This window comes from Atractosteus spatula, chromosome 21 (genome assembly GCF_055471065.1).
Source record: "Atractosteus spatula isolate fAtrSpa1 chromosome 21, fAtrSpa1.hap1, whole genome shotgun sequence".
In the NCBI taxonomy this organism is placed as follows: Eukaryota; Metazoa; Chordata; class Actinopteri; order Semionotiformes; family Lepisosteidae; genus Atractosteus; species Atractosteus spatula.
In genome coordinates this window covers 14,026,498-14,051,746 of record NC_142726.1, presented here as the reverse complement: position 1 = coordinate 14,051,746, position 25,249 = coordinate 14,026,498, and the positions used below count along the sequence as shown (strand labels likewise).

Genomic DNA, 25,249 nt, shown 5'->3' with positions numbered 1-25,249 from the left:
ACAAGGAAGCTGTTTCCTGTGATGGCTGTACAGTCCTTGAGTGCTTGTACAACAACTGCAAGCCCACATAACAATAAAACCCTTTAGCCCATGCTGAGACAAGGAGGCTGTGGAAATTACTGAGCTGAGATTGAGCTGGAGGAAGTGACTTCTACCACTCCCAGATTCAGAGAGATTTCTAACAAGTGATTTATTTGCACCTAACAGAAATCGGAATCTGTACTGTGAAAAATATTTTTGAACAGTTTTTAGTGCCTGCCCTGGTCAGCTCTCAGTGCCTAAAAAGCATTTTAATCTCTTTAGGCTGTAATCTTACCTCTTGAATAAAGGAGACCAATTGCTTTTGTTGAGTAATAGATGTCTACCTTCTGGAAATTGCTAGCCATTTTTTTTTCATGTTGAGGTGGTCCGATTTCCCTGATGAAAGCCGGGAAAAGCAGGAAAAGCAATGACCTGGTTTATTCTTGCCCCTCTGCAGAGCCAGAAATAAAATCTAAAAATGGTCTACTTGGAAAATAAAATGTTTCGGATTCTACATAAAGCTGGGCAAAGCTGGGAATTGATTTTTCCAATCAATTTGGAATTGCAAACTATTTGTCTCCTCATATACCCACCTTAATTGTAATTGAAAATGAATGAAGAATATGTGTCTCGGTTGACAGCGGTGACCCCTATAACCTCACAGAGTGAATGAGGAAGCATAGATGGGTCTCAGCGACTCACCTGCCCATTGAGCAAGTTCTCCTTTTAGCAAACTACAAGCTCTGCAACACCATACAGGAGGAGCCGTGCTGATTGGAGGGGAGGCACCTCCCTCAATGACATCACCGAGAACCAGGAAGTGCAAGGGGAAGCTTCTGGGGTCGCTGTTTCCGGTTTCAGTTGGATTGTTGAGCCCACTCTGTACTATTGCTCAGGGAATCCAGGCCACAGTTGGCTATCGTCAGGATCCAGGATCAAACAAGTGACATCTGGACCACAGAGTCTCAACGTTCTCTTGGGAGAGAACGTTTTCACTGGTTGAGTGGTTTTGGAGCCCCATGACAGGGAATTGTTTTTTTGTTTTCCCCACAATGAAAGAGAACAAAATGACAAAATGAACAAAGTTAAAGAGAACAAAATGACAAACCAAGCCATTGAGACCAATGCTTTACAGCTTGCCCTTGTGACTCTCCCTCGAATTGCTGGAAAGTTCAGGTCTGTCCTTTTGAAGCAGAAGGCTGTATTAAAAAGCTTAACAATGGGAGCTATTAGTGATAAGCCCTGCAGTCTTTCAATCTTTGCTACTGATGATTTAGTGCTGTGAAAACTCTCCATTTTCTTAACTTATCCAAAGCTATAATGGTCTGGTCTGATCTGCTGGAGACGCCAGGTTGAAGTAAAAAGTCTTTTATATTTTAAACACTTCGTATCTTGTAACTTTCCATTCCAACGGTTGTGAAAGTATATATTTCTGCTTTTGTCTATATATGCTGAATTGTCAACGTATGTTATGTCGCAAGGCATAACTGTCATATGTTCCTGGTAGAGTTACAAAAACAATGAGGAACTTGCTTGACTGCTCTTCACAAGCACAGCCAATGTTAAATCCCATTTATGGACAGGTTTTACAGACCTTACTGTATCAAAAGACCACTCTTTGTAATACTTCTTTGAGTCTGGCCTGCAAGAGCTAGGCTCCCATATGCATATGTAATAAGGAAGACTTCTGCTACACGGACACCCGAATTGCTGTCATTTGTTTGACACAACAGTGTCTAAAGACCAGGAAATAGTAGTAATACAGACCAATTAAGTGACCATTTGATTCAAGTGAATCTTGCAAATAGCCATTTGTATATACAACGGGACAAAAACCCTGAATAAATACTAGAACCCGACACTGGAGAGTTATCCCAATCTTGTCAGAGAGCACTAGAAGTTTATAATGTAAACGAGTGACAACGAATTACATTACAATTAATAGATGCTATTAACGCTGAAAAACAAAATCTTGAATTATAATCACTGCCGCCCTTTTAAAGCAATTTTAATCATCTGAATTAGCCTGCTTTGTGTTGTGCGCTTTCTCTGGATGGCAGAGGATGGGGAGTACATTCTATTTCTGTAAATCTTTTGTGCTCTCTTTGACTGGGTCACAAAGCAACCCCCTTTATCTAAACATCCTGTAATCAAAATGACAGTGCTGCTGCATGCATTGACAGAGAAACAAGTACAGCAGACAGGGTTAATGATTATGAGCATTACTGTAAGAAAGAAAAGCCCCCCTTTACAGTCACACAAAGTTAATGATTCTGACCCCAGCTCTAAACACTGAACATCCTTCTGAAATAAAGGGAATATTGAGATGCAAAGTAGGAGCGCCAGTGACTGCAGACCTGCACTAGAATCAAGCCTGCTACTCATTTTATGCCACCAAGTTCTCTGATTCCAAGACATGAATACATAATTATGGATTATTACTCGTGTGAGGAAAAAAGCCTTTGGTAAGAAGAAAACTGAATACAGTAATTAAAGAGCGCAACCTAGCACTGAAGCATGGACAGTGACTGAGACTGACACTTCTATCCCATCAGATTAATGTGATCTGGATATATAATAGTCACCAGGACACGAGCTGAGTTTTTTTTCTCCTGGCACAGGCGACATGGGGCAAAATTAAATAGCTTTTCCACAATGTGTTTCAGGGAGATAATCAATGACATTCAAGGGGTTTTGCTACCTGAACTAAATCCACACACTAATAAAGTGCTGCCTTGGAACATTACAACTCTCGACAATCCCCGATACTACGTACAGTTGTCAATGTCACACCTGGTCTTTAGGAATCAGGATAACCACGGAACAGGAAAAGGACAAAACTAGAAAAAATAGTTTCTTCGCTGGCTGCCTTGATTCTGCATATTAAATTATACTGACATGCATTGATAAAATACTGCATGCACATATAATATTTATATGAAACAAAATAAATATTATCACGTGTAACTCCTCTATAACATTTTTTTAAGTTATGACACACCATAGATAAAATTAGGAACAGCTGAAAGCATCTGAAGACCTTAAAAAAAGGTACATTGAATCTATTGTACATTAGTCTAAGATAACACCGGCATTTCACAGAACAATTTCTTCATATTTCTCTATCTGAATGCTTATTCTAGAGCAAATGGTAATTTTAGGGTAGGAACATCATCCAGTTACTTGGCAATCAAAATATAATCAAGCGTTTCATGAAATCTACAGAAAAGAACAATGGTTTAGATATGGTGTTTTTTTCATGGTATAATTTCCACATTTTCCATCTTAATGGTTAAGCAAGCAGGAACAAGAGTTAATGTTCTGTAGGTACATCACCGCACAGAACTAAAAGAGAGAGAACATTATTGAATGTAAATTACATTTCTGCCAGTCAAGCACAGTTAGGATGATCTGTGTTAATTTTTTTAAGTTGAAAGATAAAAATCCACTAACCAAAGCCTTTTAAACTCGCTCTTCTGATCTTTACATTTATCTGTATATTATGGAAGTTTGCCTACAGACACCCAATCTCAAAGTTAAATGGAATGATCTATAGATGTCAGCTTGCTGAAAAAGATTCAGAACTATTTAATGAGTTTTCACTATCATAACTGAGATGCATCAGCCACCGAAAACCATGGTCAAGTCACAGGTTACTTAACTGCAGTGCAAGAAAGCGTACTGTAATTATTTCTGCAGACACAAGCCTTTGATACGAAACAAAATATCCTTTGAAGCCATAGCTGGAAAATTAATTTCGTCTTGCTCAGATAATTCAGCGCCTCGTTAAGTCCTACTTATTGAACCATCAGAAAGAAGGAAAGAAAAAACAGTTCAGTTCTGCCCACCCCCTGACAAGCTTTTGAGAAGCATAAATGTTTCATAGTTGCTGAAGCTTCAACCTTAAATTTAACAACAAAGAGAAGGCATCCAATTAGGTTTTACCATGCTCAGCTGGCATCAGCAGTTCAGCTGTTTTCTCTCCTGCCTTATACAACACAAAATGTGTGTGATTAATATTATCCTTTCAATTCGCATTCTGTATTTTGGTATTTTCCCTCTGTTCCGGATTTTACAAGCTTGTTTTGATGCAGTATGCCCTTAGGGATTCTCTGTTCGAAAAGTGATCAATAACAGACAGTTTTAGAGTGTAGAAGATGTGCTTGAATTATACAGCGGTGTTCAATAATATTCCAGCTCCTTTAGGCGACTGGTGCATGTTTTCCTATTGTCTTCTTCCATAAGAGCATGGCAAGCTAAAGCACAGAAGTGCCTGTCATCTAATCAGGAGCTCCTGAGGTATCATCTAGTAGCTCCTACTGAGGCAACAGAAGGAGCTGCAGCAAGCAGGGTTCAGTTAACTTCTCAGAGGAGCTCAGTACTGGTTTCTAGGCTCGGTCAATCAGTTCTGTGATAATTCACTGTTTAAGGTGGTGTTATTGATTTTAGTAGGTTGCTTTTGTGTTTGTTATTTATTCTGCTGAGCTAACAAAACTGGGTGCTGTGATCCATAATGCAGCCCAGAGATTAATCAGTTTGAGTTTATCCTAGTACATATTAGCAAAGTTAAATATTATAGCGGGTACTTGTCAGGACCATGTCTTCACCCCGAGGAGACGAACACACACGGGCCAGGAAGAACCTGGTCCATTGAAAAAACATCCAACAACTATCAAAGACGAAGAAAGCAGATCCCCGATCCTCTCCAGAGAGCTCCAGAGATCCTCTATGACTGAAAAATGAATAAAACCCGTCATGGAATATCTTTTGATTTTATGAAAGCATTTTTTATTTTACCTCCAAGCATAGCTCAGAAATTAAACCAGCAGCATCTTCCTCCATACCGGAGGACCTTTTGGCAGTGGATACTGGGTCGGGTCTTTGGATAGGGATTACTCTCTCCTCTCCCTCCCGCATTTACAGAAAACCGGTACCGTGGGCAGCGGGAATGAAAATTAGTCACAGGTTGCCATATTGTATGAAGGCTCCTAATTATTTCTCAAGCATGAAACAGCTAGAAGCTCAGCCTGCATCTCCTGGTTTCCTTGGTGCTACTGCACCCAGAAAAGCGCACGCGCACGCACACACACACACACACACACACACACTAAGGGACTGACCAACCTGTCTTTCTAACTGGCCCTGTGTGAATGACAGAGCAGCCTCAGCTCTTAAACCCAACAGAATATGGACTGCACGAAACTAAATTACAGCATTCACCAGCAGACCATAATCAATATACAGTATGACACATAACAACATTTTAGCGTAATTCTGAATAATTAAATTAAATAATGAGAATGGTCTTCTCAAACTAAAGCCTGCATTCTCTGAATTCCTAAGAGCCTCTGTCCTAGGACAGTTATCATCTTTTGATATTGATCTTTAAGCAAATAAAGTGCTTTACACTGAAGGTTGTTGGTTGGGAAGACTTAAGTTGATAACAGAAAATGATGAGACAAATCGTGTCTTTTGTTTTGTCTGATGTCTGAGGATATTTACAAAGATCCATACAAAGTGTAGATTTATGCACAGGAAGGCAAGTAGGTATGGGCATTAAATTGGCAGAAACATGCTAGTAAATTCATAGACATAGGGATGGCAAGTGAATATTTCAGACAGCGCGAACGCTGTAGTGGCATGTGGAAGTGGATAGGTACGGAGTATGCAGGTAATTGGATACTCTCTACCTCCCCGGGCTGATTAAAGCTGGTCTGCTTTGTGTCGCTGAGGAACTCTTTATCAAACACCAGGGCTCAAAACACTGACGCAGCTTGGCAGCTTTTCATCAGGGTGATGGTAACCACGACAACCATGGACAATGATGGAACAGGCGCCACACAGAGGGGGGGAGTCTGACGACTTGGTAAGGGGCACCCCTGGGACCCTCAGTGCAGGGGGAGGGGGGTGCAGCTTCTCCTTGAACACTTGCTATTCTTTATCTTTACTAAGAATGGAGTGGCTTGATTGACAGTCATAAAGACTGGGAATACGGTCCACGCAAAGCACTTTTCTTAGTATGAGTCTGAGCTGTGCACAGTTTAGACTGGGGTGGTAGCAATACAAGATCAAGGGCTTTTCTTCAAAGAGGGCCTGGTCCCGTCTACCCAGACGTATACCTACCAATGTTATGAAAATAAGTCTATGTATTTATGAAACTAATTAGAACAGCAAGGATGCATTTCACTATCTGAACAAAAAAGAAAATTTACATGCTTACTAGTGTATTTGTACTTATATACTTTTTGATTTAATCTTTATTTAATCTCAAATGACTGGCTAATTAGAATCTAAATTCCAATAGGTCCTTTACTAATCTCTATCGTATGACCACAGTACAAACACAATCTTATGCCAATTAGGCACTAATTGTATTCTCATAATTTCCTAATAAATCACACTGAGCAATTTGTCTGTAGTAAGAAAGTCAGGTCTAATGGAGTCTTCTCTTCTGTATACATGAGACTTAATAAAAAATCTGAGACAGCATAAAGTCAACATCTGCAACATCATACATCTCTAGCAAGTACCAGCAATCATTCCCCCTTTTCTGTACATCCATAAGCAATTCTAGAATAAGCGAATTAAAACAGGTTCGAATTACACCCCCGTTTGACTACTCCCAAGAAAATGGTACTTACTTGAAAACTGCTCTCAAAGCCTGATTTATGGGAAGTATAGGATATAATTATGGGATATCCCTTCTGGCAGTATTTGACTAGGATTAGAGAGGAACACCATGTTCAGCACCACACAAGGCTGGACAGCTCCAGATCCGAGCAGGCTCAGCAGGGGAGGGAGGGGACCACAGAGCTCTGGAAGGGATAAGCCCTTCCCTTACATGAAAACAAAAAGGGAATTTAAAACCCAACACTCAGCAGTCTGCGGAGAACCCTGAACACTTGCTTATTTTAATGTAAAGGATCTGAAGCTGCTCAGTCCTTCTCCTCCTCTGCTGCTGGTATTTTGTTCCTCTCAACCTCTCCCTCAACGGCTTAGTCCTAACGTCAGTCTCTGGCAAGTACTCAGTTTCCCCTGCAACGCTGAAATTCAACTGAGTTTAGAAATTTCAAGCAGCTGTGTATGGAGGGTGCGGGGATGGCAGATTTAAGCTGCCATGGGGCGGAGAGATGGCTCTGTGGCTCAGGATCTGCGCCTGTGGCAGGAAGGTTGCCGGTTCAAATCCCGCAGCTGGCAGAGGAATCCTACTCTGAATCCCCGAGCAAGGCCCTTAACCCCAACTCCTCCAGGGGCGCTGTACAATAGCTGACCCTGCGCTCTGACCCCAGGCTTCTCTCCCTGTCTGTGTGTCTGTGTGTCTCATGGAGAGCAAGCTGGGGTACGCGAAAAGACGAATTCCTAATGCAAGAAATTGTATAGGGCTAATATGTTGTTGTTGTTGTTAATAGATGACAAGAAAAAAAACAACAACAACAGGAAATTCTTAGACTTTTCTACACCCTCCTCACTCACTAGCCCCCTCCTCTTCTCCCCAGTCTATCACAGACTGATGCGCACACTCTCCTCTTCTTCCCTGCTATTCAAATGAGCCCCATTAAAACAGCACGAAAGACAGATCTTTGATCCATCGCATTAATCTGAAGAATTGTTCCCCATGGGAAGAAAGGAAAGTGTGTAGTTGAGTGTAAAAATAGGAACTCTCCTAACATCCTGCCATGTACGTTTAGGCGCCCTTCCTATCAGAGAGGTACAGGTTTCCTGAGATTTTGCTGTAAAGCTGACTATGCTGGGTTTGAAAAAAAAACTCAAAAGTGGCAGGACTGGTAGTTTTACATTCTTTGAAACCGGATGTGACAATAGCCATTTGATCCTTCTTCCTGATCTGCAAAAAATAGCAATTGCTTAAGTCCTAATAATTTTCCAAAATCGATCATTGTATGTATCGCATTCAGATGCTAACAAATCTAAAGGCTACTGCTGTAACCATGGGTAGAGAAGAATCAGTAAACATCTTCTCCTACAGTAGAACAAGCAAGAACAGTGCTCACTCCATTAGCTTATGCAATCTCGTGTCCTGCGCTACTCTTTGCAGGTCTCCTGGAAAATCCTTCAGCTTTGCAGGAGTGAAAGACCCTGCCCTTCATAGTAAACCCTTAGAGAATAATGACTGAGTGCAATGAAGATGTCTCATATAAAACTGCTGTAAGATTTGTAAGTAAATTGAAACACTGACATGTACTGTAATTGCAAAGAAACCTTTTTGATCACACATTTAAATTAGCCAGTGATCAAATATCCTCTGGATTTATGAGTTCTAGCCTGAGCTATTGTGACATGAAGTCATCAAAGCATTTTAGACTAGACCCATGCATCTTTCTTAACCAGCAACCTCCCAGTCAATGAATCCCTGCAGACAACAGAGAACGACTCTTACTGAGCTGAGCTCCTGCGGTTTTAGAAGCTTCTGCATCAGATTTTTTCTGCATTCTGGCATTTCAAAGAGAAATCTGGAAGTTTCACACCTTAGAAACAGACGATCCTAATGTGTTTGAAACCAATTCAAGACCTTACAGGAAGTCCACGAAGCTACAACAGCACAGGGGAGACATGTCTAACAAGGGAGAATGATTATACAGCGTAATGAAGTGCCGAGAGAAGCCTCTTTCAAAGGCTGTCAGATAAGGGGTGAATACTCAAATCCAGGTGCTGGAATTAGTGGAGATAAGTATTGAGCAGATTACTGGAGGGCCTGATTTCACTATTCAAAATCCTCAAAGGCATCGACAAAGTTAACTCCAGTGGACATCTGCAGAAGAAACAGTGAAACACAAACCAGAAGGGACAAGTGCAATCTATGTGAAAGTGCATTTAAAACTGAGAACAGGGGGCACGTCTTTACAAGTGCTGTGGCTACCCAGCCATGTTGTTGAAGCCAACACCCTGGTTTATTTGAAGAAATGGCTGGATAAGCTCATCGGATCAAGTACTGTAACTACTAACGGACAAACAGACTAGATGGGCCAAATGGCTCTTTTCGTTTGCAACCTTTCTAATGTCCTCAAGCCACAAATCTATTCTGCTAACCTGCATCACACGCCCCCCCCCCCAGTACCACCCTGGACCACCCTGGAGCAAATAAAGCACCACTCAGTGTTGGAACAGCACACAACCCCTCACCAAACCACCACTATCTGTCTCCTCCTCCCTTGCTAGCTATTCCACTGAGACTACTTGACAGCATCTTAGAGGAAATCAGCTTCTTATCAGACAGAGCGAGAACGTTTATGATCCCCCAGAAAAACGAATGTTCGCTTTGATCCTAACTGCTTCCCTATATAAAGACCTTCCATATAAAATGCTGGTGGATGTTTTTAGGTTTTATGTGGTGTAAGCTGTCACTAATCAATGTGGTTGCTAGCAGAGGAGAAGACGCTGCTGCATCGATTCTTTCTGCTTTGTATTTCAGTGCAGCTGGAGCGAAAGAAGTCCTTGACTCTGAGCTGCAGGAATCGCAGTGGTTTGGAGAATAATGCTGATCCCATGATATCACAGTTGGTATAAAAAGGCGACCTTGACAAATTTAACAACAGAGAAAAGCGTCTTTCGGACGCCTACAGCAGCGCTGGACAACGACAAGTGCTGATGGCTGTCCTCAGAAAATACAGTGTAAAGTGTACAGGTGAAGAGGTGAAGAGGTGATGGCAATTTCACCCGGAATCATAGCAGGAGAAGAGAACATGACACATAAGACTGTGATGAATGACCATCAGACTGGTCACACACACACGACCAGTGTGTGTGAGTCCACCCGTTATAAAAAAAGCCAGATGGTGTACATTCTAGACATTTGGAGGGTGAGAGGAAAAGAGTCTGACAAGACATCACACAGAGAGCACATGCAAACTCCACACACAGTGTGCCCCAGTTTGAAATGGAAACCAAGACAGGTGAGCTCTGAGGCAGAGTACTAACTGCCACTGTGCATCCCAGCTTGAGTGGAATTTTAAAATTAGTTAGCTTGCAATTCCGCTTCTTCCAGGCCCACGGAAATATTTGTGATGTCGTCCCACGTTCTCTAAACCTGGGCACCAAGAGTACCCTGTACAGCAGAGGCGCAGACCTGGCTCCCATGCTATTTCCTTGTTTACCGCATGTAGCATAAGCATCAATGTTTCAAGGGCTTTGCTGCATTACCCAGCTTCTGCTCACTGGCAAATTAAATCTTTAAAAGAATAATTAGCCACTTTAAACAGACTGCACCGAGGCCTCTGAAAACATTTGCCTTTTGAGATATTCCCCTGGAGTTTGGAACAGCAGGCTCCAAACCCCAGGACATCAGCCACACAGCCACACATGACACACAGCGCTGTCAAAGAAGCTTACTGGGAAAATAGACTGACTGGAAGAATCACAGATTCATGCGCAAACTGGTACACACATACAGAGGCTCAGCAGTGTGTAGAAGACAGAGTGTAGAGACAGAGCACTGGGCTTTGGCACAGTCCTATTCCCTAATTAGAGAACTGCCACTGCAAAGACACTTTCATGTGCTTGCTGTCCTGCCTTCCTTACCACAGGAGACGTATATCTGTACTGCGCAGTGCTGCGTGTGAACCACATGCAAGTCCTTCCTTTAACAGGTGTTCATGTTGAGGAGGAATGTGCCCAGGTCAGTGACACCAATAATGTCTTTTAAGGAATGAACTGACCCTGTTTTTCAGGTAACAGCTCCTCTTAAACTGCGCATGGCCACCTGGCACTCCACAGAGCTGTTGCTAGGAAACCCTGTAACCTAGGTCACCGAGGTCGATGAGAAACAAAGATGGTGTGTATCTACTGGTGGGGGGGGGGGGGGTTTCATAGTTTTTTAATATCGAAGGAGCCTTTCTGTGAGACACAGGGGAAAATGGAGTGGTGAAAGAATGTAGTCTCAAGAATGGAATTGTTCTTGACCTTTCAAGTTCTCTGAAACTTGAGAAGTCAAAGAGGAGCAATTAGATTCCGCCTTCTCACACCTCCTTTGAGCTGCCTATCGGCTGCATTAACACATACAGTACAGCTCTTTAGACGGTGCACAAGCCCTTGAGCGGAGGGCATGTGTCCCTTTTTAAAGAAACTGGAGTTCTGTGTGAGCTCGTGACAGTGTCCTCAATTCAGCAAGGCAGAAAGGTGCCGGTTTTGTATGAAGTTGCTTCACCAGGCAAGCAGTTTGCTTTTTGTAGGGTGAGGGGGTGGATCACTAAAAATACTACCAGAAAAGTATTTGTCATGGGAATTGGGGAATTTATTGGTTTTCTCAGATTATTCTCCAGGGTGAAGAAACCATGCTAGATCAGCACATGTCCACTAGGAGTGGAATATGAAGAGGACACTTAAAGGCACTCGTTTGCTAGCTCTTGTAGTAAATTTTATTCTTACCTTTTTTTCACAAGGTGATACATTAACATGAAAAATCTGAATTATTTTCCATTATATGGGACAAAGAAGCACTTCAATAATTGATTAACTGCCTAGATTCTATGCCAGCAAAGACAAACTGACATCTGTTAATAATTTAATCACTCTGTATAAGATATGACCTATTCCATTTCCAAACATTTTTAAGTTCACCCCTATTTAATCCTAAACTAAGAATTAATTCATTTTCAACAAACTATGAACCCTTGTCAGGTCATCATTGATAAAGCATTCAAAAACCCTTAATATCGGTACCTAACTCTAAAGTGTTCCCTCTTAAATCTGCAGCTCAACATTAAACCTTTCGACAATGTGTCTAAAAGTTGGAGATTAGGAGCGTGTGATCATTGGACTGCACTAATGTGCTGTGGGAATGCTGTGAAAGGTGAGGCAATTCGGATACTGTCGGATCCATTCCTGCACTGTTGTTTTGCTCTCACATTGTGCTGTGACCTCCTGCTTTCAGCTCTGGGTTGCTATTTCGCTGCATTAAACTTTAAAGCCGTGCTTCTCCCTTTGATGCACTAGCTAAGAACAACAGCGGCTGCAAGTCTGGCGCACGCTAAGAATGACCTTCCCTCCTGCCGCAGCAAAGACCAGAGACGAGAGGAGAAGAAAAGGGTGACGACCGGAATAATGCAGCGTTTAAACAGCTGTGCATCCTCCTGGAGCATTTATTTAATGCATCAAACTCCGATTCATTCAGGTTTTGCCAATTACGTGGAGGAGGCAGAAGCTACAGATGGAAGAGCCGTGAAAAAGGCCATTTAATTTACTGTGCTGACGCTGCGCAGATCTGGGCAGTGAAGGGAGCGATCCAGACATCTCCACTGGAGGAGACTAATGAGAGCATCTCATTAAAACAGGTTGGGCACCAAAGCAGATTCACGCCTGGGAACAGACAGGGGGAGCTGAAATTTGCTTTAATAAATCGGAAATGGTGTGGAGGGGGGAGAGAAGTCCTCACTCGCGTCTTGAGTCCCCGGAGGCTGTGATAGGCTTTTCCACTTGTTAAAGAGGCAATTAAAAAGTGTTCTGGAAAATGTTCTTATTTCTTGTTTGCATAGAAGTATTTATAGCACTCAAAATGTTATTTTCCGCTTGTAGTTTAAGGTTTGAAGTTGTTCCAAAGAAGAGCGAAGGCAACCAATCAAAGTGCATTCTTCTTCAGTTGTCTTCATTGGTTAGCATAGATTTTATTGCACTTTTTCGCCCCACAATGAATGCAAGAGGCTATCTGTAGGCAACCAAAACCAGAACAATGCTCAGGGAAATTTGGTTGTCGGAAAAGAACTTAGTGCTGAAGCGGAAAGGCATTGAGAGTTCCAGTGGGTCGCACCACCGGTACTCTCAGTCATGAGGAGCAAGCTGAGAGAGCAGGCTTAAGAAAATCACAGAAAAGGGCTAGGCCGCTGTTTCTTCTCTTTGATGGACAGAGAAGTTGGCACTCTGAGGGCTCAGAAATTGCTTCTTTCAGATTGCCATTTATCTTCCATACCTACTTGTCCCTCACACATCGCCTTTAGTAGAGCTGACTGAAAAAAGTGCCATTCACAATGCAAGCCCGTGCTTCACGACTGTCCCCCAGCTGCTGAAAATGACCCTGCCGTTACAGCCAGGCCGTAAATGGCAAAAAGGAGAAGATCCCAAACCCAGAGCACAGCCCACTTTGTTAGGCATGCCTCAAGGTCCAATTTGAATGGCCTGCTGGCCATTTACACTGCAGAAGTGTTAGAAAAAGATGGCACGAATTGCCAATTGACAGTTTCTCATGACAGGTGAGGGAAAACAGTCCTGTCTGGAGTGATGCAGGTTACTGAGCAACCTGGGAGCTTCACCTGCTCCAGTAGCAGGTGTACCATCACTCAACTGCTCTCTTGTTTGTTCAAACAATCAATCAACCAACCAACCCACCAGAAGGAAAACATTTAGCCCCTTCAGTCCACTCACTGGTAACTCACTCCGAGAAGAAGACCGAGATTAAAAATAGCCTGTGTGAGACGGGCAAGATTCTCCATGATTAGATGGAAGAAGCTTGTGTTTACCTGATATTCTAAATCCCTTGCTTGGCTGTTTCTCGGCTTCTCTGCGCGTATGTTAAAAAGCAAAAGAGATTCTTACTCCCCAGTTACAATTCCCAGCAGTGAATCCCTAATTACTGCTGCAGGGTCTGGGAGCTTTCCAGGGCGAGGGTGCAGAAACATGAAAGTCAGCATTTTGATCAAGTGAAAATGTGTTTCTGCATTGTGCCGAGAACGCATGTGTCTGTATTTGTATTTGTGTGTGGGTAAGAACAAGTGTACATGCTTTAATGAGCGAGTGTTTGGCCAGCTGTTAGATGTATGTTTGGCTAATGGCTGAACAGGTGCTTTGGTAGGCGTGAGTTTGCATGCATGCATCTGGGCATCTACCAGGTTTTGATAGAGTTTTCCTACAAAACAAAGATAAAAAGCCAACGAGAGGCAACACCAAACAAAGGATATGCTATTAAAAAAATAATGTATTTTTGGGTTAATTTATACCTGCCCTTTTTTACTTCTTTTTTTATTGAACACCCGATTTGAAATAGCCCATTTGTGCTGTTCATTTCCCGGCTCGCAGATCTATTAACCCTGTGACCGCACACGGGGAGAATGAGGCATTGTGGGTAGACTACTCTGCTCCGCCCACCTTCGAGCTTTTCTAGCACATCTCGGACAAGGCAGCCCCTTACCAGAGATTCAATAGCAATGGAGGACATGTGCATCCCTCACTGACAGCACTGCATCTCAGGTGTCAGTATGTCACCAAGAGCCAAAAGAGTCCTGGTTGACTATTCCAGGGGAGGGCCATGCTGCTCCCTGATGGGGCACAGTTTCTAAGTCTCTTCAAAGCAGCAGCACCCGAAGAGCTGGGAGGAGCTGTAATATGGGTCTCATATTGAGCCTATAATCTGCTGTGTTGAAAGAAAACCTGCACAACAGCACCCCCTCCTGGATCAGGGACTATTCTCACCCTGTCCTCGGCAACACTCATCCCATGAGCCCCAGCTTGGGGAATCCTGGTCACAGCGACCCAAGGGGCCCTGACCCGGGCACTCCTGCCCAGCTACACAAATGGGTCTCCAGGTTCTTAATGTAAAACAGAATTTGTTCTCAAGTTAGTTACAGGGTAAAAATAAAGGGAAAAAATACAGAAAGCTGGAGCAGCTCTGTAACTTTCCTGGGAGGCGTTCCTGAGCTGCAGTGTCAGGTGGTCACAGAGGATATCTCCTGGGCCAGTTCAGAGCACAACAATGCTTCTCCTGGTGCCTCCTATACAGATTTATAGGAGACACGAACCCTTCAGTCAGTGAAAGCCTTGAGACAAGTTAGACAAATTGAAGCAATAATTGATTCAATTTAATCATTAAGGGCTCATTTAGCATGGCATTTAGAAAAAAACTGTGGTTTTTCCAGGACCGAGAATGAACTGCACTGAGATGGAGTCTTTCGATTAGAAAGAAAGAAAACACCATCAATTTCCTGACAAAGATTGTCTAGAGATCCCACGTGTCTGTTTTAGATTCATCCATGTAAGTCATTTGATTTTTATGAAGCTTGTTTTGAGTGAGGGTGATGGGTCGTGCCTGGTGGCGTTTGCTTTGACGCACTGTGGGTCACAAAGAATTTGCTGTGATTTACCAATAACAGATAGTGCCACCTGGTGGGGAAGATTGTAAGAGGATTCTCATTTAGAAATATACTTTTGTATGGTATATGGAAATACTAATTCTTCTTGCTGCACTTTTATAACTACATCTTTTCTGGAAGAAACTGCTTTTATGGTCACTGCTCTCAGTGCACTCTGACACCTCACAAAAACTTTTTCCACAAACGCATGACAGTTGTTTCTTACTGGCAGAGTTCAAGTAGTGAATGCCTTAAGAGCTATTCCGACTTTTTAAAAGGGAAGAGATTTGGGGCGGTAGTGACAGACTAAATTAATGACACCTGTGCTATACCTGTGAAAATGCAGAATTACTGAACCCTGCCCCCAACACAAACACAATCCAATATAACAGTCACTTTCAGATACAGTTTCTACACTAACAGCCAAGAGACCCCACAAACTCACCACAGAGGCTCTGGCTGGGATATTAAAAGAAGCAGCATTGAGAAGAAATAAAACTGAGCTACAAAGCTCCTTTTTAAGAATTCATCAGGATGCAAAACAACAACAAACTCTTCTTCAAATGGCATAAGTTCAAACTGGTAACCTCCTCCTGTGTTTAAAAATGCACTCCTCTTATAAGCAATGAAAAACACAAATACTTAATGACAGTTAATTCTGCTGAATTTCTTCAGTGTTTTAAAAGAGCTCTACTGAACACAAAGGGATGTTTTCGAATGACGGCAAGCTAAGATGCAATACGGTTTTGTTCTGCACAATTCTAAATATGATTATTAAGAACAATCATTATTATATTTCCTTGAATTTACAAGAGCACCTTTCATAGACATCACCTAACCGCATCACAGGAAAAATGTGAAATAAGACAGAAAACTAACAAGCAGCTGTCAGCCAATATTCCTGGTAAACCCAGCCAGTATCTCCTGAGGTGACAGCACAGTGGAGGAAAGCAGCTGCGCAGATGCGATCATCACAGCCTTCATATTGCCAATTATCCTTCCCCAGATTCTATTATTGGGAAACGATGACAAGCAATCCTTTTTTTTTTACACACTCGGGGTGTAACACCTCCTTAACCTGCACACTGCTATACAACATCAGCGATGTCAGGCTCACAGAGCAGGAAAAAAAAAACAGAGAAACAAAATTGGTTTCGTTCCAATCTTTGTAGAAAAAAAAAACGGAGAGGTGCAAAGATTTATTGACCCTGCACCTGTAAAATTGGAAACGCAGACACAGGCATGAATAGAAACATACATTGTTCTCAGGCTCTCATGTACAGTAGCATTAACACTGACATGAACAACTACTGTACAAACTGAAACATTGCCCAGCCTGAAACCTACAGTACATCTCATCACAAACCAAACACAGGAGTTAAAACTGCATTTCATTTTCATCCCTCCCAGGATGGGAATTAGTTGGTTCTGGAGGCCCATATGGAGATATATTACTGTATGTAGGACAATCGTTACTCCACTACCTGTATACCACTACATATACAACTAATGTGCTGAACAGACGAGATTCTGGCCAACACGCAAAACAAACGTGAACATGAAATTGCGAAAAAGCCTTGTATTTTTCAATAAGAGATTTATGAAATAATGCTTATTTTATATTTATATGATACAAGTATTGACATACCTTTGGGATCATGGCATTCAGTTTTAAGATGGACTGGTATTTATCTCAGTTTATCTGTATTAAAATGAAATATGCTGGAGCTAGAAACTGTAGCCCATAGCCCATAAGAAGAATCCTACAGAAGAAACAAAGGACACCAGTGAAGCATAAGGTGAAGAGCTCTTAAAACTGAGAACTGGAGGCATTTCTTTACACCAGTCATGTTGTGGAAGTCGATATGCTGGCTTGTTTGCAGAAAAGCTGGTATTTACACCACACACCCTCACAAAACCAAAGGCCCTAAGAAAACACTCTTTGTAATTATAGCAAAGTCAATTAGTCAAAAATGAAAATGGAGCAAGTAAATTATGTACGCTAAGAATTTGTGCATAAAACAGGAGTCCTTTAATATTCACACTCCGCAGGGAATATTTTTTTTTCAATCCTTTATGTGACAAACATCCTAGTAACAAACAACAGGCTCAGTGTCTCAAGAATGAAACAAGAAGTTGGTTAAAACCCATTCCAGGAAAAAGAGAGAATTAAAAAAGCTACAAAAAATGATGCTAAAATATGATCACTTCTGATTTTTGAACTACTTTAGTATAAACATTTTGGTAGGACTTTCAAGAATCAGGTTGTCTTTTGAAGTCATACATCTACATACAGTAAGTATCAAGTGGAAGCAAGCAACAGGACAAGATTCAATGAATTCCAAAAAATTAAAAAGAAAGCTCTCCGGCCTGGTTCTCCATCGGCCCAGGAAAGTCAAATAAAAAGGGTACAGTTAAAATGTACCACACAGCATGCCTCAAACTTGAGCCAGCAGAAAACTCAGAACTGAAGAAACAGAGGCAGACTGGTCAGAGGCAGAGTATATATCCTGAGCCCAGTATCATCATACCACTCTCCATGCTCACAGGACTCAAAGGCCTGCTTTCAAAGCCACTCAAACACTGCCATGTCAGAGATAAAAAGCACACACAGGGCAATTCTGAAGCCTCACATGTACACTGCTTTTAAACTGGGAAAAAGGAAAAGACGGGTGTATTAAGACAGAGGATTTGAAGCATCAAAAAGAAAACAAAATGATTCAATTCTGCACAGATTATTCAAGGCAAGAATGGTTACAAATGTTGGTAACTACCCAGCCAATTTGGCAGCCAGTAGTTAATTGACCCCAGGTTTTCATCCAGGCATTTCTTGAAAGAAGTCTGGGTCTCAGATTGAACAACATGGCAGCTTGTGCCATACTCCCACAACCCTTTGTGTAAATGAGCGCCTCCTGTTTTTGGTTTTAAATGCAGTTTTGCGTACTTTCCCCTTGTGCCCTCTGGTTCATGTCTCATGGAGCGAAGAGGAGGCGTCACAGCGCACTTGTCATCTGAGTTGCTGCTGGGTTGCACTGTACATCTTGAATCTTTTGCAAGGGAGGGAGGGGAGAGTGGCTGGCAGTTTCCACCAGGAGCTTTTGTGCAGCATTCAGAACTAATGGGCTTCCTGTGCCTGTCCTAATGGATGGCCTGCTGTCCTCATCCAGAGCCGCCTGAAGCTCACCAATCCGTTTCTAACATGAGGAGTCTTTGCCAGTTTCCAGGCTGACCTGGATGACTTCAAACATTTTTGCACCGGCAAAAAAAATGTGGCTCCATTTTCTTTTTAAGGGAAAGCAGAAACTGCCTAACTTTAGGAAAAACTTTAAACGTTTTAGCATTCTGCTTTACCTTTCCCCACTATCTTCTAAAAAAGACATAATATAATAAAGTATTAGAATTATGTAGTGCATCTTACTCACATCTAACACCAGGAACTAACACAGTTTGAGCTTTTCAAGTCTTTTGTGACATTTAGATAAATTATTGAAGTTTGACTAAATTCGTGTGGAATGCTCAGGGGTGGGGGAGTGAGTGTGAAGGCACTCCAGTTTAAAATATGAGCTCAGAATGACAGCGCTTGCATTCGGTTTCCATAATCCCCCTTGTATAACAGCATTCTTGGCTGTCTTTAAGCATTTATTAAAAGAGAAGGGACACATTCTAAGTAAGACACAAAGCCATGTGCCAAATCATTAACAAACTGGTGTTGTTTACACCAGAATGTGACCGCAATGTGAAGGATTGGCTGCACCACAGAGGAGACTGAGAGCAAAGAGAGCTACAGATACTGTAGGATCCCACCAGCTTCACCCACCCAGCAGGAATAACAAGAGCAGCAGCTCTGAGATGTACTCAGATATTCTGAATGGCTTTGATTTAACCAGGCTGTCAAGGAGAAAGGGAGTGTTACAAGAATCAGACACATTGTTCCAGCTTGAATATCCCTGTAAAGCAGAAGAACTCTTTGCATGCTGCGCTGCTTTGGGACAGCAACTCTTTTACAAGATCCTCATAGCAATGTTTAAATACTCAAATAAGCAACACTAAAGACGCAGACAAGAGACGCTTTGTTGCACTAAACAGTGGAGAAAATGAAGGCGACAGCTGAGAACTGTTTTGCTGAGGAACGTCTCGACACAGCTGCAGAGCTGAGCAATGAACCCCTCCCTGCCAGCAGAATGCTTTTTGAAGAGGGACAGGTGTTTTACAACTCAACCCAGTAATACTGTGGCATCTAAAGGTCCTCCCCACTGCACTGCACGCAGTCACACAGGAACAGGAACACTTACCCTCTTGGTATAGTCCATAGCTTTCAGGATGGACAGGTTGAGAGTCTCCAGGGAGGCCAACACATCCTCATAGTCACCCATGTGAGAGGCGAAATAATCTGGGCAGGGGAGCAGAGGAATATGGGGTGAATGAGGTGGAACCTCACCAAGCACAGGACTGTTCACATGACCTTAATATCGCTGTCTCAGCAGACCTGCCGCAACGCTCACTCCTCTTTACTGAACATTCTATGGCCATGTTGCACAACAAACAGGCCTCTTGTTGCACGACTGCCTGATCCATTTCAGTTTCTACGAACCGCAGGCCCAGAGAAACACATACATCTTAAAAACGTCTTCATGTCCACCCTTTGTCTGTTTAAATGTACTAAAAATGCAGTAACACAATTTCCAGTGCCTCCTGCAGGGCCCCCTGTAGACAAGAACATGCAATGTGTAAATCACAAAATGGCTCTAATTACCTTTTTTATCACAACATCTGTGTTATGAAGGTCAGGGGTTATGTAACCTGAAGGGCACTTTTTCGGAATCCAAAAATGTGCAGATGTTTGGAAGGTATCACAAAAACCTCTGCATTACCTGATATTACCGCTGTCCTTAATCTGTTCTGCCTTCATCAAGATCTTAACACCTGCAGCATGCATAACCTTACAAGGTACTGCAATGTCTTCTTGATTACTGAGCCAAGATCTCAAGTCCTGTCTACGTTGAGCAGAGCTGGATGTGAGGCCCAGGCAAGTGCAAGTCTACAGATGAGTGGTGATTTAACCAGAGACACCAGAGCTTTGACTAAAGACCAAAGTACCTCATTAGCTATACTCACCACAGAGCTCCTTGGTGTCAACATTACTGTGACACCACAGTAAGGGCAGCGGGAGGGAAAGAGAAGAAAAGAATTGGAGAAGAAAGGAGTAAGACACAAACTTAAAAGAACAAAATAAAATCAAATAAAACACAGTCTATTTCCAATTAAGAGGCTGTCCTGAAGTTACCGTCACACAGTATCTTCTATAATATTGTCTCTATGTCTTCAGACAAGCAAGGTCAGAAGTGCGATAGGTTTTGTAAGTCAGTGACAGCAGTAAGGCTGTAATTACAATAACCTCTGACAGCACAGAGTGTCCTAAAAGAAAAGGCGTTATTTTTTGTCACATGGTGTAGGTTAGGCTGGGCGCCTCCGGCTCTGTTTAATTACCAGCGCAACTTTGATGAATCAAACTTGAATTGCCTTTTTCTGCAGCCGTTTTCTCCTTTGGCTCCCACAGAAAGGTAGACTCTGCAGCGGACAATTATTTCTTTCACAGCGCTTTAAACCCCAAGGGTGGAACCAATTATCTTCAGCAAACACAGACAGGAGCTGGTACCAGCAGGAAGGGATACATGAGGAGAGTTTATTTGAAGGCAGTGAACATGAAGTGGGTCAATCAAAGCATTTCGAGTGAGCTCATGAGATGTTAACGGCCTCTTCCAAAAGCTTCATGCCTTCCTCACTTCCTTGGAGATTTCAAACTCCTATTTTCATTAATTAGTCTTAATTATTGCTGTGGGATCCTGGAATATTTTGCCTGCACAATCATTTTTTTAAAAAACATTTTATTTTTTTATCGCAGCGATGTGGATTATCTAGAATTACAGACTTATCAAGCAATAACACTGCTTGGATTATCTAGAATTACAGACTTACTGTATCAAGCAATAACACTGCTTTTCTTTTTATAAATTTGGAATTGCCAATTATTTTTGTTGGACTCACCTGATTCAGAATCACCAAATTTAGTTTCTCATGTCTTGGCTCAGAGCTGCAAACATGTTGGAGTATCATGGACGAACTGAAGAATGAGGACGTTTAGACACACACCTCTGACCTGCCAACTTCCAGCCAATCATCTTTTAAGACACTATGAATGGAACCATCATTGGGTTTTGTGCCCACAATGGCAGGCACACATTTAGTATTCTAAATCATTTAAATTGCACATTTTTTTTAGAAAACCCTCACATCAGATAAAAAACAATTTGGGGATCCTAAGTAGTGACATTAACACAACGTTTTGAAATTGCACAACAAAAGGTTTGAAAACATTAAGGAATATCATTAAAAGCCACTTCCTCCTGTCTTACATCACAACATTTTCTCAATTTCCAAAGTTTTTTTTTTAATTCTTTACATCTTATAAACATAATGCTACTCAGGAAATTGGACGCTGAGAAGCTCGCAAAGTATAAAGCATTTACTGTATGCAGCATCCCTCCAGTCTTTGCTCAGATTTGCTCTCTTCAGAAATACAGCATTTCAAATCGATTCTGAATAAAGGGGGTCTGCTATTTTGCAAAGCAAGCTAATTAAGCGGATTGCCATTAAAGGACAGTAAATTAAGCCTGAGAGTGAATTAACTTAATTAAAAAAAGAGGTGCTTTGTTAAGTGGAAGGAAGTCTCTCCTGCACTGCTGGGCCGAGATGCGGCAAAGTTATACAGTATGTCAGTCTTGTGTATGAAGTCCCAGTTGCTGTTACACAGGATTAATGCAACCAGCCACGTAGATGCCATTTATCAGAGTGGTGCAGGCCTCATGCCAGTCTCGTGCTTCTCTGGATTAATGCATCCTTAAACGATAACGAATGTGGAGTGGCGCAGGCCAGCGTCCCCCCTGCACGGGCCTGATGCTCTTGTCATAACAAGAGTGCACGCAACGCAAGCCTGCAGGCTACCGTGCCAAATTAGCCCCGCTTGTGTCTCTCCTCTACAACAGGATCGCACTCAAAGCTCAGACTAGCAGCACTAAAATATATTAATTGAACAGTCCACGCATCTGCGTTTTCAGTGTAGTCTCCATTAATATATTAAAGACACATCCATTACATAGAACATTACTCTGTCCCGTTTTCTGAACGGTTTCTAACGTCGGATGAAGGCAGCTTCTCTCTCGTAAATCGCACAGGTTGCTATGCACGATTCCAGGTTGTACTGTGTGTAGATTTATGACTGGTTAAGACCACATGTGGATTTAGACACACTGCGTCAGCTGTATTTGATAAGAAGGCATCTTAGCAGCAATTGGAGCCAGGGGAGATGGCCATAGCTACCGACCTCTTTTCTAATACAGTACCCCCAGCGGAAAGCTGGGGTTATTTTACTAAGAATTTAATTATTCAAGAGTAAAATGTGCAGGGTTGTGCTCGTAGAGATCTCGGCTGAACAGTGCCCTGATTTTTAATTTTTTTTTAAATTAAAAAAAAACAACAAAATGCACAAGGACAACTCTAACCTAGAGAGAGAGAGAGACGACAATCAAAACTGCTTTTTGAGCATTATTGGCGCTTTGGCCGTTATGGAGCAACACCACCACCAGGAGCAATCTGGACAAGTCGATCAATACTTTCATTTTACAGTGATCTGAATTACAATCCTTCACGTCAACGGCTTCGGTTTTTAATTTTATTATTCTTTCCTTCATACAAATCACCCTGTTGATTTCAGCCTTCTTCTCACTTGACTGGTTACAACACACTCGCTCAGAATGACATCTCCATCTGCAGGTCGAGAAGGAGGAGGGAGAGCGACAAGGAGAGAAACGAATGACCCAACACTTTGTGCAACTCTCTTCCCAGGAAAACAAGAGGAGACGATAGGCGGAGAGCGAGGGGAAGGGAGACAGGGAAACATGTTTCTTTTTTTCCTGCAAATGAGGGGGAAAGAGTGGATGATGGTGGCAGGGGGAGCCGATGACAGGGGTTGAAGCTCAAATTCCTGACCCTGCCTCTCGTAGCAAAGCTTTCCAGAAAAAAAACATTCCAATTGCTTTTCCCCTTTGAGTAACATGGAAGACATGGTACCTCCATCCCTTATCTCCATTTCCCACCACTGCACCTCACATTGTGCTAATCACAAAGAAGCCGAAATGTTTTCGATGCAAATGAATTCATAAAAAAAGAAAAGATAAAGGAAGCTGCTTTTCACTACAGAAATTGATGGTTTGAGCACTTGAGGCTGCAGATCACAACTCTCTTTGCTCCATGGAGCACAGAGGTACAGTTCTGGAGCCCCCTTTTCTCCTCCTGAAAAGAAGAAGCATTATTTTTAAACTTTTTAATCTTGGTGCCATATGTTTACCATCAGCTAAAATTTCAATTAACATTCAATGCTTGAGCTTTTTTAAACTGTACAGTTTATTTGATGACATTTTTATTTTATTCCTTCATTGCAGGAAGTTTACTTCCTAAAACAGAGTCACAGCATTATTGGCATTTATTGGCCTCATTCAACATCATGACAAACAGTACAAGAATCTCTGGCAAAGAATTTGAGTTTTCCCTGAATATTTGCAGTTAAATAGGTCCCTTAATTGTAATTCATGGAGTACTCCTCTGAGTCGTGGCATATTGATACAAATGTATTAAAGTTATCTATAACTTTAGAGCCTTTCTCTAAAAATTAAATGGCTTTCAACATATCATTCTTTAACATCAAGAAACAGGAAGTACCTATAAAACTATAGCAAGAAATTACAAATCTTTACTTCGGCCACGCTTGTTTGCTTGGTCCTTCCTTTAAAAATGACACCAATAACACACAGGGCTGTGATAGACTCTCCTGGGAGGACACAGCTGTCGCTAGTTAGTACCCTGGTAATGACCCATCTTCAGCAGGAGAGCCAACAGCAGCCGTAACCAGCAGCGGAGAATGCTGGCAGCTGCAGGAGGGTAACTGGCAGACCTGGAAGACTGAAGGCTGATGAGTCAGATACGTGGGCAAATGAAAGAGCCTACTCCACCTATCCTCGTTGAGGAACAGCAGCACAGAGACATTTGGGGTCGCTTTTATTTTAGTTTTTGCACACAATAAAAGGGAATGTTTCGCAAACCCCAAATGTGCACACAGCCGTTCTTCCCTTAGCCTTTTACAGGCAATAAATAAATGGCTTATGAGTCTCCCCCTGAAGAGCTGCAGTAGTAGAGGCACAGTAGAAGGCTATTTCACCAACACTCCACAAGGCTGCCGAAACGCCTTATAAAAATCCTTTCTTCCGCTGAATCTAGTGAGCACAGCAGCCAATGTCTGTCAGTCTATCATTGCATGGTGTTCGGCTCTGATGGGAGTTCCCCTGAATATTCTGTGCTCCCAGTGAGGTCTCCCTGCTCCCCACACTGCACACTGTGGGCACGAGGGCAAGGGAACTTAGTGCTACTGAGATTTGCATCATAAAGTTTCCAAAATTTGCCTTCGTCCCAGACCATTTATCTTTGCCAGTGGTCATCCTGATTTAGCACCTGATAAACATTGCACTCAAACTCCATCTTCCTGTGCTTTGCAGCTTGAAAATGAAATTGTCTGTAGGCCAGGGCTTTTTTTTTTCATTATGCACTTTGTGCCTGTATATCAGAGAGATTACATCCTTGTAAAATTGCCTAAGAGCCATCCTGGCATCACAGCGAAGGGGAACAGGGAATTAATACAGCCAGCCATGTTACGGCTCCCGGGATTATTGCCCAGATAAGGGAAATGCTTTCTGTATATTTCATGGCCTTCAAACCAATTTTCAAGGGCATTTCCAACAGTTCTTAAATATTGAGCAGCACTCTATTTCAGAGCTTGGAAACTGCCCAGCACTCCTTAGGATCAAAACCATTACAAACAATGACAGGTTCTGGCTATTAAGCATCTTATTCATAAGTCTTCATGCATAGATGCAAGGACTTTTCTAATTAAGTATTTAGTTATTACGGCAATACCGAAGGACAAAGGATGATTCCCATAATCTCATTGAGGTGTGAGTTATGGTAAATATATACTGTACAGGTACGAGACCATAGTTCACTCTTCAGAGTGGAAGCACAGTCAGCTACTGCATGTTGCTGCTCAAGAGCAT

At 42.2% G+C, this 25,249-nt stretch overlaps 1 protein-coding gene across 2 annotated transcripts in view; it reads right to left on the bottom strand.

Annotated features, from left to right (window-relative positions):
* necab2 (N-terminal EF-hand calcium binding protein 2) overlaps window positions 1–25,249 on the bottom strand; it is a 94,816-nt gene that overhangs the window by 40,706 nt on the left and 28,861 nt on the right. For both annotated transcript variants that reach the window (XM_088938552.1, XM_088938551.1), the window contains exons 4-5: window positions 20,205–20,230; window positions 19,382–19,479 (exon numbers count right to left, since the gene is read on the bottom strand). In XM_088938552.1, the coding sequence (XP_088794678.1) occupies window positions 19,382–19,479; window positions 20,205–20,230 (124 nt within the window). The remainder of the gene's footprint in view (window positions 1–19,381; window positions 19,480–20,204; window positions 20,231–25,249) is intronic.